The 14,007-nt window shown below is 50.9% G+C and overlaps 2 protein-coding genes across 3 annotated transcripts in view; one reads left to right on the top strand and one right to left on the bottom strand.

Moving 5' to 3' along the window:
• The window catches only part of MYO19 (myosin XIX), a 33,815-nt gene extending 31,538 nt beyond the window's left edge, over positions 1–2,277 (top strand). Inside the window, exons 25-26 of one of the 2 annotated variants that reach the window (XM_052657947.1) lie at positions 114–416; positions 1,710–2,277. In XM_052657947.1, the coding sequence (XP_052513907.1) occupies positions 114–416; positions 1,710–2,075 (669 nt within the window). In that variant the 3' untranslated portion in view covers positions 2,076–2,277. Of the gene's footprint in view, positions 1–113; positions 417–1,519 lie in introns of both variants that reach the window. The other variant, XM_052657948.1, reaches the window with a different exon arrangement.
• On the bottom strand, positions 2,166–9,308 carry ZNHIT3 (zinc finger HIT-type containing 3). The gene is made up of 5 exons (XM_052657949.1): positions 9,157–9,308; positions 9,017–9,048; positions 4,439–4,525; positions 3,174–3,257; positions 2,166–2,664 (listed from the first exon to the last, which is right to left on the bottom strand). The coding sequence occupies exons 1-5, from the start codon at positions 9,240–9,242 to the stop codon at positions 2,483–2,485; spliced, it is 471 nt and encodes a 156-aa protein (XP_052513909.1). The 5' UTR covers positions 9,243–9,308; the 3' UTR covers positions 2,166–2,482.
• Between the last annotated feature and the right edge of the window lie 4,699 nt (positions 9,309–14,007).

Below are 14,007 nucleotides of genomic sequence, written 5' to 3'. Positions count from 1 at the left end.
TGCCGCATCCAGCCAGGTGCCCTTCAGTTCACCTTGTTAAGGGTGAATCACCAAAGAGCCTTTTGGTTTGTTTTCCATTAAGAGAAAGCTGTGATGTGGTGTTCTTTTTTAAGATCAGAATGGCCTTCCTTGCTTCTGAAGAACTGGATGGTGTGGAAGAAAAACACTCATCTCAAGCTCCCTGCTCTCCGAGCTCCAGCCCACTGCCCCTGGCTCAGACCGGGCTCCAGGGCGCAATAACCCGCCTCTGGCCCCTGGGACTGGCCCTGGCCAACGCAGCGGTGGGTGTTCATGGCTTTCAGAGGAAGCTGGTGGTCTTCGCCTGCCTCCAACTCCCTGTGGGCAGCCCCAGGAGCTGCGCCATCCAGACGGCCCAAGAACAAGCTGGAGTCCTGTCCATCCGAGCGCTGCCTCAGGTGGGCCATGTGATGGGGCTGGCATTCTGACTGTGGGGTGCGAGGTTGGGGGCAGAGCCAGGGGTCGCAGCAGGAGCAGGACTGAGGCTGAGATGAAGGCCTCCGAACCCTGCGCATCCCAGCTGGCAGCAGTCGCGTCGTTCCCATCATTACAGTTAGGGTTTTCCAAAGCCCTTTCACTGTTGAAAAGCTGCCTCCAAGTGTTGTAGCATCTCTTCTGAGTCATCTTTAAATTAGTCCTACTTCCAAAAAAATGGGTCGTGGTAACAGCAGCTTTTCCCTCCAGTGGCGCTGGATTTAGCACCACGCTTCCCCCTACTTGGGCTTCCCTGGCGGCTCTGATGGTAAAGAATCCGCCTGCAATACAGGAGACCCAGGCTCGTTCCCTGGGTTGGGATCCCCTGGAGGAGGAACTGGCGCCCCACTCCACTATTCTCGCCTAGAAAATCCCAGGGACAGAGGAGCCTGGCGGGCTACAGTCCATGGGGTGGCCAACAGTCGGACACAACCTAGCGAGACTAACACACACTTTCCCCTCACTTTTATCCCTTGGTTTATCTTATTCCTGAGAAGCACATGAGTCAGTGGTTCAGGGTTTTATATTGTGGGCAGCCGCCAGGGAAAGAGGCAGCGAGCACAGACAAGGGCTAATACCTGCCTTTTACAAGGATCAAGTGACACAAGGCAGAAGGAAGGAAACACTGCATTTCCTACCGGAGGAATTCCTATAGGACATAATCTGGATAAAACCGCCATGACAACACTCAGGCCCGCCAGAGGGTAAACAGAAGTACAGCTCTTTGACCTTCCAGCTTTAAGCAGTCCCAAGACTGGGACAGATGATATTCTTGGCAGGAGAGCGCTCCCTCCTAGCGTTTCCTCATCTATCTCACGCTAGGTGGATGTGACAGTTCGTCTTTAATACCGTTTTGGACTTTGCTACCATTTTAGAGTAAGGAGGAAAACCACACTCAGTCAGTCTGCCACTGCTGTGACTCCAGCAGGTCCTTCGGTGTCCCTACCTCCCTGCACTCCTAGCCTTCACTCCAAGAGGTCCCTTCGACCTCCTGGGAGCTGGGGCTGAGCTGCATCTCTCTCCCCAGGGCTCAATCAGGTTCCACTGCAGAAAGTCTCCACTGCGCTACGCTGACACCTGCCCTGGACCCTCGCCCGACAGTGTTACTGGCTTTAATCAGATCCTGCTGGAAAGACACAGGCCGGGCCACGTGTGACCTCTTCTCCCCTCCCAGCCTCACCCAGCTGGGCCATCCCCTATGCCTTTGTTTCCACAAGGCCTTTTCCTGCCAGCGGCCTCGCCAGAGACATGTAATCAACACCCGGCTGCCAGACGACTCCCACAACGACTCCGAGCGCACTCAGGGAGCCGTGGCTCCGCAGGCAGGCGGGCCAGCGGCTGCACCAGTGGCCTGGGGCGGCAGGCTACGCACCCCCTGCCTCCACACCCTGATGGGTGTCAGGGTTGACAGTGACCAAACCAGGATTAGGAAACATCAGGGCCTTCACTACCTTCACGGATCCAACTCAGCGGTGCTGGCCATCACTGCAGCGGGCACCCCACTCTTCCAGCCCCACAGGCAAAGTCAGTTGATATCAGCTCTAGAATTGTGGCTGGGGAAACTTTGCCTTGAGTTCCTTTAAAAGGAACAAAACCTTACTATTTAAATATGTGATTAATTTAATGTCAAACAACTAGATTGTAAATCAAGAATGATCAATGCAATATACCAAAGAAACACCACACCGAAATTTTATTTAGAAACACTGAGCAAGTTTTTACTCAAATGGGTGTGGAAACTCAGTAAATATTTATGTCTTAATTGTACCAAAAATAAAACACTTAAAAACTACCATTTGAACATCGAGTTCTCTCTCCATATGGGTCTGCCACCGTAAGTACCTCCGCCTGCCTGCGCCCCGGCCTGCAGTGCTGGAAGGGGTCTGGGGGCCCACCTGACGTCAGCCGCCGAGTCCTGGCAGCGCCACCCCTGGGCAGGGCCCCCCACGTGGCGGCCTCCCAGCAGGAGCAGGCAACACAGCAATCCACCCTAAGGACCCTCGCGCTGAGGCGGCTCCACGATGCGCAGGCAGCAGTCAGCAAACTCCACAAACAAGGGCTCCCGCATGCAGGCTCGCATGAGCTCGGCCTTGTCGCCCGCCTGATCGAGGTCGACCATCAGCCGTCTGAGGTGCGGGTTGAGCAGTAAGCTCCTCAGTGCTGCAGACTCCCCTTAAAATGAACAGCGAAGAGCGCCAAGCTGAGCTCAAGTGGGTGCAGGCAGAGACGGCTGAAAGCCACATGTTCCAAACGTAATCAACACGAAGCACGCTGCACCCCCGACCCAGCATTTCACATGAGGTGGGGCTTCCCAGGTGGCGATAGTGGTAGAGAATCCACCTGCCAACGCAGGAGACACACGAGGTGTGGGTTTGATCCCTGGGTCAGGAAGATCCCCTGGAGAAGGGAATGGCGACCCACTCCAGTATTCTGGCCTGGAAAAGTCCATGGACAGAGGAGCCTGGTGGGCTACAGTTCAGGGGGTTGCAGAGAGTCGGGTATGACTGAGCATGCATGCTCACATAAGGTGAGGTCAGCACATCAGGTGGCTTCCAAGTTAAATGCTGTCCGAATCTTTTTCTTTATTAGACCTCTGTAAATATCTTAATGCCATTCACCTAAGAAAAAGTTATTTTACCTGCACAGACTTAGCTTAAAAACTGTCTTACCTGCAGACTTACCTAAATTCTTTAAATTCTGCAAAGACACTCGGTCCTCTTCCTCATCACTATTGAGAAAATCAGCCACAGAGTCGTCATCATCATCTAAGGAACATAAACAGTCACCTGTTTAAGTGACCACAAAGGAAACCTAGGTGCCAGACTTTGACAACTCCAGTAAATAAAAAATGTGTGTGCACACACACGACAAGAATAGAGAGAAAGCAAGTGGGTACAGACAAAACAACCACTTCTGAGGAATCTGTGACTACACTAACACGCTTTAGTTTAGGAAAGTGAAGAGCTGGTGACTTTAACAAATGCCTCCTAGTGTTCACACACTTGAACTATGTTTGGGCTTAGGGCCTTATTTTCCAATTCTTCCCAGCCTACCTCTGCTCACTATGGCTCCAGCCCTGTCTGTAAAACCCCACGGACAGGACTTCCCTGTGTTTTCGGCATGGGTGGAAACTTCTGAACGCAACAAGGAGGTTTTTCAAAGGGCAGAAGCAGGCCATCCCCTGGCTCTGACTGCTCAATACCTTTTCAGTGGCACCGGGAGGGGCCGTCTTCAGAGCCCAGCATGATGCACGGGGCACAGGAGGCATTAAAGAAAGGGTACGTGGGGCTTGCCTGGTGGCCCAGGGGTTAAGAATCTGCCTTGCAATGCAAGGAACACAGGTTCAATTCCTGGGCCCGGAAGATCCTGTATGCTGCGCCACAACTATGGAGCCTGCGCTCTGGAACCCGAGCGCCGTCCCACTGCAGCCCGCTCACCCTAGAGCCTGTGCTGCCCTCTGCAGCTAGAGAAAGCCAGCACACGGCAACCAAGGTCCAATACCAGAAAAAAAATATATATATATATTTTTAAAAAGGCTAGATGGATGGGAAGGACACTCGTGCTGCAGGCTCTGAGGGCCGCCAGGAGCAGCGAGGCCAAAGGCCGCACGCCACATGGGTCCAGGTCAGGTGAACCCCCGCCAGGCCCAGAGAGGGAGACCCAAAGCCATGACTAGAGGCGGCTCCTGCCACCAGGGTCCACCGCTCACCCCAAACCACGGCTGCGGCCTTTCCCCCCACCGCCCCCCGTCCTTCTCCTGCATCTTCAGGCGGCCCCACCTCGCCACCCGTGATGACGTGTGCCCCACAGTGCACAGGGCTGAGGAAGCTGCTGCTCCCTGGTGAACCTGCCTCCTGGCCCCAGTCCATGAGTCTCTTCTCCTCTTTCCACATATTCTATTTGAAAGCCTTTTCTCGGTTTGTGTGTTTGCAGTCAACCAACCCACCTTCATTTTCCACAGGCTTTTGAGTTACTGCAGTAAGAGCTGATCTTATTTTTTTCTCGACAGGACCAGCTGCAGGCTTGCACTGCTCTGAAAAGACACAAATCTCAGGTGTAGGTCACCTCCGTTTGAGTGACAAGGCTGCAGCACTCCCCCAAGCCAGCATCCAGCATCTAGGGGGAAGCCTATGTAGGGGGCAAGGGACTGGGTGGGGGATGAAGGAGTGGAAGTGAGAGATCCCGTCAAGGGGCAGGAGAAACCTGGGCCCGGCAGAAGGGCTGAGGAAGCCCGCCTCACGCTCCCCTAGGGCCCGTCGCCATCCTCCCTGTCCTGCCTGATCCCAGAGACTTCACCACAATGCAGTAACACACTGACTTTAATTAGCCGCAAACTGTGTTCTCAGCGGTTTCAGATACTGAATGTGCAGGTTCCACGCGCCACCGGGAGTCCACACATGAAACTCACCAGGCCCACCTGGGAGGGGTTCCGCCTCATAGAGGACAGAGAGATGGACGAGGTAAGGTGAGTTGGATCCGAGTCACCCAAGAGGGTGGGGAGATGAGGGGGAGGTGCTGCCAGCGCATTCCGGGCAGCAGGAAAGGCCCGTGGCTGGAGCGGACCCTTGAGCAAGTCGAGCCAGGTGCAAGGACATGGTGACAAGCAACTGGCAGCGGATAGGCAAAGCAGGCGTGGCAGGAGGATGGGGCACAAGAGGAGGAAGCCGCCTGCAAGACGCCAGTCTGTCTCATCCCACAGCACCTTAATGTGGAATCTAAAATGACACAAATGAGCCTATGAAACTGCAGCACACTCCTGGACAGAGAACAGACTGGTAGCTGCCGAGGGGGAGGGAACTGGGGGAGGGATGAAGCAGGAGGTTTGGGTTAGCAGATGCAAAATATTAGGAGAATGGATGAACAAGAAGGTCCTACTATACAGCACAGGCAACTACAGTCAGTATCCTATGATAAATCACAATAGAAAAGAATATAAAGAAAAAAGAATGCTATGTATGTACATAACTGAGTCACTGCTGTACAGAGACTAGTAACACTGTAAATCACCTATACTTCAATTAAAAAAAAGAAAGATCACCAGACACTATGCACCATCTATAGCTGTGCCTAAGACCACCTGTAGTTTTGCCAGAGACTGACCCTGAGCTCTGATCCAGTCTCTAATCTGTCAATTTGTAAGAAATAGAGGACTGAGGAGTATGCCTAACCGCAGCGAGTTTGCAGTCTGCAAAACCCAGACTGTGGGGAACTCTGCAAGTCAAATGGCTTGAATTCTTCCACAGAGAAATTGTTTTTTAAAAAAGGTAACAACAGAGGATGGAGGAGCAATTTACAAATTAAGAAAGACTTAAAAGAAATATCACATTTTGGGGGAATTCCCTGGCAGTCCAGTGGTTGGGACTTGGTTAGGTTAGGTTCAATCCCTGGTCAGGAAACTAAGAACAAGATGAAACAATACTCTTTCAGGATACATACTTGCATAATAAAACTGAAAAAGCAAAGACGTGATTGCTATAAAGTTCAACAGAGTGGTCATTTACAGGAAGTGAGAACAGTGGGTCAGGACAGGGCATGTGGAGGGGTTTCTGGAGTGGATGGCAAAGTTCTATTTTCTTTTTAAATTTTTTTTATTTTTGGATGTGCTGGGTCTTTCTTGCTCCAAGGGCTTATCTCTCCTTGCACCAAGTGGGGGCTACTCTCCTGCTGCAAAGCACAGGTTCTAGGGGAACAGGCTTCAGTAGCTGTGGCATGCGGGCTTAGCTGCCCCGAGGCATATGGAAATTTCAGAGACCACGGATGGAACACACTGGCCCTGCACTGACAGGCAGTTTTTTAAATATTTTAAAAAATATATAATTTATTTTTATTTTATTTTGGTTGCACCGGGTCTTTATTGCTACACACAGACTTTCTCTAGTTGCAACAGACAGGGGCTGCTCTTTCAATGCACAGGCTTCTCACTGCAGTGGCTTCTCTTGTTGCAGAGCAGAGGTTCTAGAATGTGGGCTCAGTAGTTGCGGTGCACGGGCTTAGAAGCTCCGAGGGGTAGAACCTGTGTCCCCTGCATTCACAGGCAGGTTCTTATCCACTGAACCACCAGGAAGTCCAAGTTTTATTTTCCTGACCTGGGTGGTGTTCACCTTATAATAATTCAGTAAGCCAAAAAAAAAAGAATCTACAAATAATAAATGCTGCTGAGTGTGGAAAAAAGGAACTCCTTCAAAAAAAAAAAAAAGGAAACCCTCCTACACAGTTGGTAGGAATGTAAGTTGGTATAGCCACTATGGAAAATGGTACGAAGATTCTCTAAAAAATTAAAAATAGTTTACCACAGCCCTCAATCCTACTCCTGGGCATATATCCAGAAAAAATAAAACCTCAAATCTGAAAAGATAAATGCACCCCAATGTTCATAGCAGCACTATTTACAATAGCCAAGACATGGAAGGAACCTAAATGTCCATCAACAGAGAGATGAATAAGGAAGACGTGGTGTATACATATATGGCAGAATACTACGCAGCCATAAAAATGAAATGATGCCATCTGCAGCAACATACATGGACCCAGAGATTATGATACCTAATGAAGTCAGTCAGAGAAAGACAAATAATCCTAATATCACTTATATCGAATCTAAAAAAATGATACAAATGAATTTACTTGCAAAACAGAAACAGACTTCAGACACAGAAAACAAATTTATGGGTCCAAAGGAGAAGGGATGAAGGATAAATTAGGAATATGGGATTAACAGAAACACACTACCATGTACAAAATAGATAAACAACATGGGCCTAAAATATATTATTATTTCATTTAGTTGCTAAGTGGTAGCTGACTCTTGTGACCCCATGGATTGTAGCCCTCCAGGCTTCTCTGTCCATGGGATGTCCCAGGCAAGAATACTGGAGTGGGTTGCCATGTCCTTCTCCAGCAGATCTTCCCAACTCAAGGAATTAACCCGTGTCTCCTGCACTGGCAGGCAGACTCTTTACCACTGAACCACCAAGGAAAGTATATCATAGGGAACTATATTCATTACCTTGTAATAACTTATAATGAGAAAGAACCAAAAAAGGATACAGATCACCGAATCACTTTGCTGTATACCTGAAACACTGTAAATCAACTATACTTCAATTAAAAAAGTTTTTTTTTAATAAGAACAAAGCAAGCAGAGTTTCCCTGTGGTCCAGTGCTTCCACACCAGTTCAATCCCTGGTCGGAGAAGATGCCACGTGCCATAGGGCAATGAAGCCTGTGGGCCACAACTACTGAGCCCATGTACCCTAGAGCCAGTGCTCTGCAACAAGAGAAGCGACTGCATGATAAGCCCAAGCACTGTAACTAAAGAGAAGGACCACCCTCCCACCCGGCCCCCACACCGCAACTAGACAAAGTCCCTTAGCAGCAAACAAGAACCAACGCAGCGTTCCCCTCGCCCCTCAAAAAAACACACTAACGGAGAAACTGGAGTTTTCAACACAGGAGAAAGTGAAAGTGAAGTCGCTCAGTTGTGTCTGACTCTTTGCAACCCCATGGACTGTAGCCTACCAGGCTTCTCCGCCCGTGGGATTCTCCAGGCAAGAGTACTGGAGTGGGTTACCATTTCCTTCTCCAGGAGATCTTCCCAGCCCAGGGATCGAACCGGGGTCTCCCGCATTGCAGGCAGACGCTTTACCATCTGAGCCACCAGGGAAGACTCTCAACACAGGAGTGAACTGCGCAAACCTGTGTATCAGAAAAATTACCCAGATTGCGCTACCGGGTCTTGGCAGGGGCCTCACAGGGCTGTAGGACCAGACAGAAGCATTCCAGACACAGCTCCCAAACTATTCCAGCAAAGCAGTTCTACTTCGTTCCTATCTTGAGCTGAAAAAAATTTTTTTTCAAAGTGCTCCAAAGACATTAGGATTAAAAAATTAAAAAAGCTGGAGCGGGGACGGTGGTGCGCGAAACAAACAGCTGTAAAATCAGAGACTGGAGGGGATAAAACTACAGGTAAACCACCAGTGAGGAACTCTTAGCAGAAAAGTCACTGAGAGAAAGAGGGCGTGGGAAAGGGTCCTTGAAGACTGAGAAGAGGCGCCGATAGAAAAAGACATAAAATGTAGACTTGGTAACAGTGAGAGCCAGGGACGCTGTTCCTCACAGTAAACTGGTGTTACCTCCCCGTTTCTATCAAGATATCACTTAAAAGAAAGAAAACGTCGTTAACCTCAGCCAGAGCAGCTTCTGCCAAAGAACGCGGAGCTGAAAACTAAGAGGAAGGTACAGCTAGGAGAGGCTTTTGGGGCAAAAACCAAAGACTGTTTAAAAAAAAAAAAAAAGAAAAGATGGCACGCAGAAAGGAAAGTGGAGCAGAGGAAAGGTTTTTTATTGTCCGTAAAGTGGAGGCGCATTCGCAAGAAGAGGTATCCGTCTGCCCACGGTAGGTGGGAGGCGGTCCCCAGGGTCGGGCGCTGCAAGGCTGACAGGCTGATAGCCGGGCCCCGGGATTCACGTTCCCGAGACCGCAGAGGCATGAGGGCGCTGCGGTCCACGAAGAAGGGGGCCTTACCTTTGTGCTTCCGGAAGCAGGGCAAGGAGCAGCTGCAAAAACAAAGCCACAGGCTGCGTCAGTCCCAAGGGCGGCGCGGAGCCTCCCGCCGCCCCGCCGCCCCGCCGCCCGCCCCCTTCCCAGCGACCCCCGGCACTCACTAGGGCACGCGGCAGGCGGGGCAGCGGTATTTGGGTTTCTCCAAACAGACAACGCAGACGGCGGTACCGCAGCTGAGCGACGCCATGGTCTCTCCCGGGACGCGCCCCCCGTCTACGTGCCAGCCCCACGCCGCGGAGCCCCACGTGCACGCCCTTTCTTCCGTTTCCTCAACCAGGACCAATCAGCGCGCAGCACTTACTGGTCGTCAAAAGCAATCGATTGATCCCACTCATCGTTCCAGGCCTGAGAAGTAGAAAGTCGATGCACTCGATACGCATCCAGAGCCCATTGTCAGGGATACTCCCTGATTAGGCTTGAGGCTCAGTTGGTAAACAATCCGCCCGCAATGAGGGAGACCTGGGTTCGATCCCTGGGTTGGGACGATCCCCTGGAGAAGGGAACGGCTACCCACTCCAGTATTCTGGCCTGGAGAATTTCATGGACTGTATATAGTCCATGGGATCGCAGAGTCGGACACAACTGAGCGACTTTCACTCCCTGATTAGGTCACGTCGTGGAAGAACTTGTTATATAGCCCTGTGCCTGTCCCTACGCGGCTATGTGACTTTCAGCAAGTCATTGTCATTCTCCGGCTCTGTTGCCCTGCATATACCTAAAGAGAATAGGTGGGGCTAAATGCCCTTATCTTCTGCCTTGGACTTTCTCAGTATTGCATGGGTATTGGGTTCTCCCCACACATCTCATTTGGGCTTCCCTGGTGGCTCAGCTGCAAAAGAATCCGCCCACAATGGGGGAGACCTGGGTTCCATCCCTGGGTTGGGAAGATCCCCTGAAGAAGGGAAAGGGTACCCACCCCAGTATTCTGGCCTGGAGAATCCCCATGGACAGAGGAGCCTGGCGGGCCACAGTCCATGGCATGGCAAAAAGTCAGGCATGACTGAGTGACTAAGGACAGCAAATGAGAAGTCCACACACTGGCCAAACCAGACTCAGCTAGACCACGTGACACACAGGTGCTCTTCCCAGCCATTTTTCTCACAGGAAAGGAAGACAAGCCTTGGCCAGTGACAAATGTTTATTGAGCTCTAACTGTGGGCCCAGTGCTTCCCAGACACTGGGCTGGGAACACCCAGGGATTAGCAGCCACTGTCTCTGGGAGCTTAAGGCTTAGAGTGAAGGCAGGAGGGAGAATCCCTGGGTAGAACTGATTGGCCAGGGAACAGATGAGTGACCTCTGGCCCAAAGGTGGAGATCCTGGTCCAGAAAAGGGCTTGAATGCCACCTTGGGCTTTAGGAATAGACAAAGTCATATTTTATTGGGAGCCCTGCTCCTCTTCCAAGCACTGTCCAGCTTTACCAGGCTTCCCACTCCACATGTGCGGTGCTGTCTTGGGGTCATAAGTCACCCTCACCCCCTAATCCTAACCCTAACCCCTTTGCGTTGATCCATCAGCCCTCAGGATCTCCTTACTACAAGGGCCCCGCTCCACTGTCATAGTCTGTAGGGATGAATCTGCTACATCCCCAAGCAGCCCTTCAAGTCTTAGCTCAGACCCCTTGCTGGCTGTGTGACTTGGAGAGACTGGCTACCCTATCTGAGCTCCCTCGTCTGTTAGAGTAGATGTCCCTACTTTCCTGAGCTATTGCAAGGCAGAGAGGTGACTGTAAAAAGATTTGTGATCTGCAGTGCTACAAAGGGTTGTTTATGTGGTATCTAGAGTCTATAATTCTTTTGAAGCTCTGGTCCCAACCCCATAAGCCCAGGTTCCAGGCTCCAAGTTCCTGGAGGCTGAGGTCTTGGAGCTCAGGCCCCTCTAAAAGGGTTCCACTGCCAGCCTCAGTGAGCCGCACTGGGGTTGGGCTGGAGTGACTAGCCGTCACTCCTTCGGCTTTGCCAGGCTGTTGAGGGTGCTGTCCAGTCCTCAGTGCTGAAGTGGCACTGCCCCTCTGGTTGCCCACCTGCCCCAGCATGCAGCTGCCCCTGCCTCCAGCCTCCTAACAGAACTCACACCAAAATCCAATGTTTTCCCACTGACCCAATACTCTGAAGCATCCCTTGCATCCCTCAACAGTTGTGACCACTGCTGGTTTGAATCGGAAGTGTCCCAGAAAGTCCGCGCCTAACAGGGAAGAACAGAGGTCAGTGATTTGAATCCCATGTTCTCTGGCATCAGTACTAATTCCCCCACTAAGGACATCACCATTGCCCACCCAGACTTCTCCTGTGAGTTGTGTGGAGGCTGAGGCCATGCCGAGTTTCCACAATTTTCAGGGGCTCAACCTGACCCCATCCACATCCATACCATGCTGACTCCCCTACCTTCAGGTTCAGAGATGGTGACTCCAGCAAAAAAAAAAAAAACTTCCTGGAATTCCTCTCATGCACATTCCATACAGTAGAAATACCTCTTCTACTCTGGGTGACTCCCATCTTCCATGAACCGACCCCTCCTGCTCCAATATCCTGGAAAGGAGGTGGCTTAACTGTGACGGCGGGGAGGTTGGGGAAAACCAAGAGGCAGCGACAGAAGCCTGGTACAGCTCCTCTGGACAATGGCTAGTTCAGAGCAGAAAGACAGGAATGACGCTGGGCCCAACAACTAGATGTCCACACTGATTTGCCCTGGCTCTCTATGTTCCCCCATCACGCCCTCCTAGCAGCTAAGGCTGCCTCGCGTCTTCTCAGCGTCAGCTTGAGGCGCACAGCAGAACCTGGAGAGAGGAGAGGTAATAATCATAGCGGAATGGTTTCCAGAGCCCCGCTGCCTGGCAGGCGCTGTCCAGCACATTCCAGGCGGGCCCAGCCCGCGCCGACGCTGAAGACTGGAGACGTTGTCTTCAAGGTGGAGGCCCAGGTCCAGCACCTAGCACCGCCAGAGGGCGCCCCAGATCGAGATTAGTCCTGGCGCGGCTGGCGCCTGAGCAGGTCTGCAGCGCCTCTCGCACCCGACTTTGCACCTTGCTTGGGAGGCAACATTGACCGCGCAGGGAAAAGCAAACCCAGGCTTGGCCTGCACAAGAAAGAGAGTCAAGAGTGAGGAGATGAAACCGACGACCGGATGGGCAGCAGTGACTCTCCCATGAAAGCAAGGCCCACACCAGGCCAGCCGAGAGCTCCAAATGCGCCTGGCTGTCCAGCGAGAGTTCCCGGGGTTGTCCCCCGGCCCGCGCCTCTTGGCAACCCCTGGAGCAGAGATCTGGCCACCCCATATTAGCTTGATGAAAGCGTAATAGTACTTCTGGAGCTTTCAGGTTGCTAACTAGGGCGCACCCAGTGCCCTGTGTCTTTCCTGATGCCATGATGGGGTGGGCATATAGGCTGCATGATGCCCGTATCCGAGGCCAGAGGTTGATAAAGCTGGGCTCCCTGTGGAGCTGTGCTCAATCTCAGCTTCTTTCTACAGTACTAATACCTCTAACCCTCCACCCTCTTGGTTGCACGAAGTGTCCACAGTGGTGTGTTTAGGGACCTATACTTCCTGGTTTCATCTCCTCCCTTCCACTTACTCTCTAGTATCTGAGAGCGTGCTTCAGAAGTTAAAGGGGGTGAGGTTGTTGGTATGAATCAAATAAAGACAGCCTGAGATTCTGGTGGAGTGGTTTCCAAGTTATCTGATTTCAACTCTCTGCATGTTATTTTATCTTGCAATGGCATTGATTCCCCAACTCGAGACAGTGACAGTCTGACCTTCTGTTAGACTCCAAGGAGAACTTCCAAGCAACAGAAGACATAGGGGCTTCCCTCCTGGGCCAGTTGTCAACAATCTGCCTTGCAATGCAGGGGACGCGGCTTTCGATTCCTGGTCAGGGAACTAAGATCCCACGTGCTATGAATCAATTAAGCTGCTGCGCTGCAACTAGAGAATCTGTGTGCTGCCACCAAAGAGCCTGTGTTATGCGACTAAGACCCGACACAGTCAAAAATATAGTTTTAAAATTTTTTTTAAAGAGAAAAAGAGTAATTGCATTATCTCAGCAGAACTGATAGAAGAGCACAGACCTTAAAGGTCAAACCCCACACTATCATTTTCTCACACCTTCTCCCACTTGCAAGTCAACATACATACATCTCTCACCATACATTCCCTAGAACAGAGATCAAAGGAGTCAAATAAAAATTAAAGCCTTGAGACTCTTTCATCAGCAGACCTCCACAGGAAAGTTATTCAGGCAATAGGAAAATGATATCAGATGCAAATTAAAATCACAATATAATTCCATAAACGTACCAGAGTAAGTAAAATTGCAAAGATTGGCAATACCGAGTGTTGGCAAGGAGGCTCCTATGAATTGGACATTTGCACCCCCTCAAAATTCATATGCTGAAATCCCAGCCCTCAATATGATAATATTAAGAGGTGGGTGGGGCCTTTGGTAGGTGATAAGGTCATGAGAATGGAACACTCATGAATGGTGTTAGTGCCCTTATATGTGACACCCCAGAGGGTTCTCATGCCCTCCTTTCATGAATAACAGTCTGTGAGGCAGGCACCACATTTGGTGACACCTTGATGTTGGACTTCCCAGCCTCCAGAACTGTGAGAACAAAAGGCTGGTGGGACTCCCTTGGTGGGTGAGTTCATTGCCAGATCAGAGAACTAAGCCCACTGCATCCAGCACTACAAGGAAGAGCCCGAGCACAGTGGTGAGAAACCCCACGTGCCCCATGCCTGCATGCTGCAACTAAGATCCAACACAAATAAATATTTTCCTAGATGTTTCCTGTTCAAGCCACCCATTTTGTAGTATTTTTATTATAGCAGCCCAAATGGTTTAAGACAGAAATCGGTACCAGGAAGTAGGGTGCTCCTGTAATAAGCCTAAAAATGTGAAAACAGCTTTGGGACCTGGTAATGGTAGAGGCCAGAAGAGTTTTGAGATGCAGCCTC

The sequence above is a fragment of the Budorcas taxicolor genome, chromosome 19 (genome assembly GCF_023091745.1).
Source record: "Budorcas taxicolor isolate Tak-1 chromosome 19, Takin1.1, whole genome shotgun sequence".
In the NCBI taxonomy this organism is placed as follows: Eukaryota; Metazoa; Chordata; class Mammalia; order Artiodactyla; family Bovidae; genus Budorcas; species Budorcas taxicolor.
This window is presented reverse-complemented; position numbering and strand designations above follow the sequence as displayed.

Bases quoted from the DNA above. Each gene is read 5' to 3' on its own strand.
- ZNHIT3 (XM_052657949.1), bottom strand. From the start codon at position 9,242: ATGGCGTCGCTCAGCTGCGGTACCGCCGTCTGCGTTGTCTGTTTGGAG. The intron at 4,526-9,016 runs GTAAGGCCCCCT...GTGTCTTTTCAG, and splicing joins CTGCTTCCGGAAGCACAAAG to AGCAGTGCAAGCCTGCAGCT. The intron at 2,665-3,173 runs GTAAGTCTGCAG...GTTCATTTTAAG, and splicing joins GCAGAATTTAAAGAATTTAG to GGGAGTCTGCAGCACTGAGG.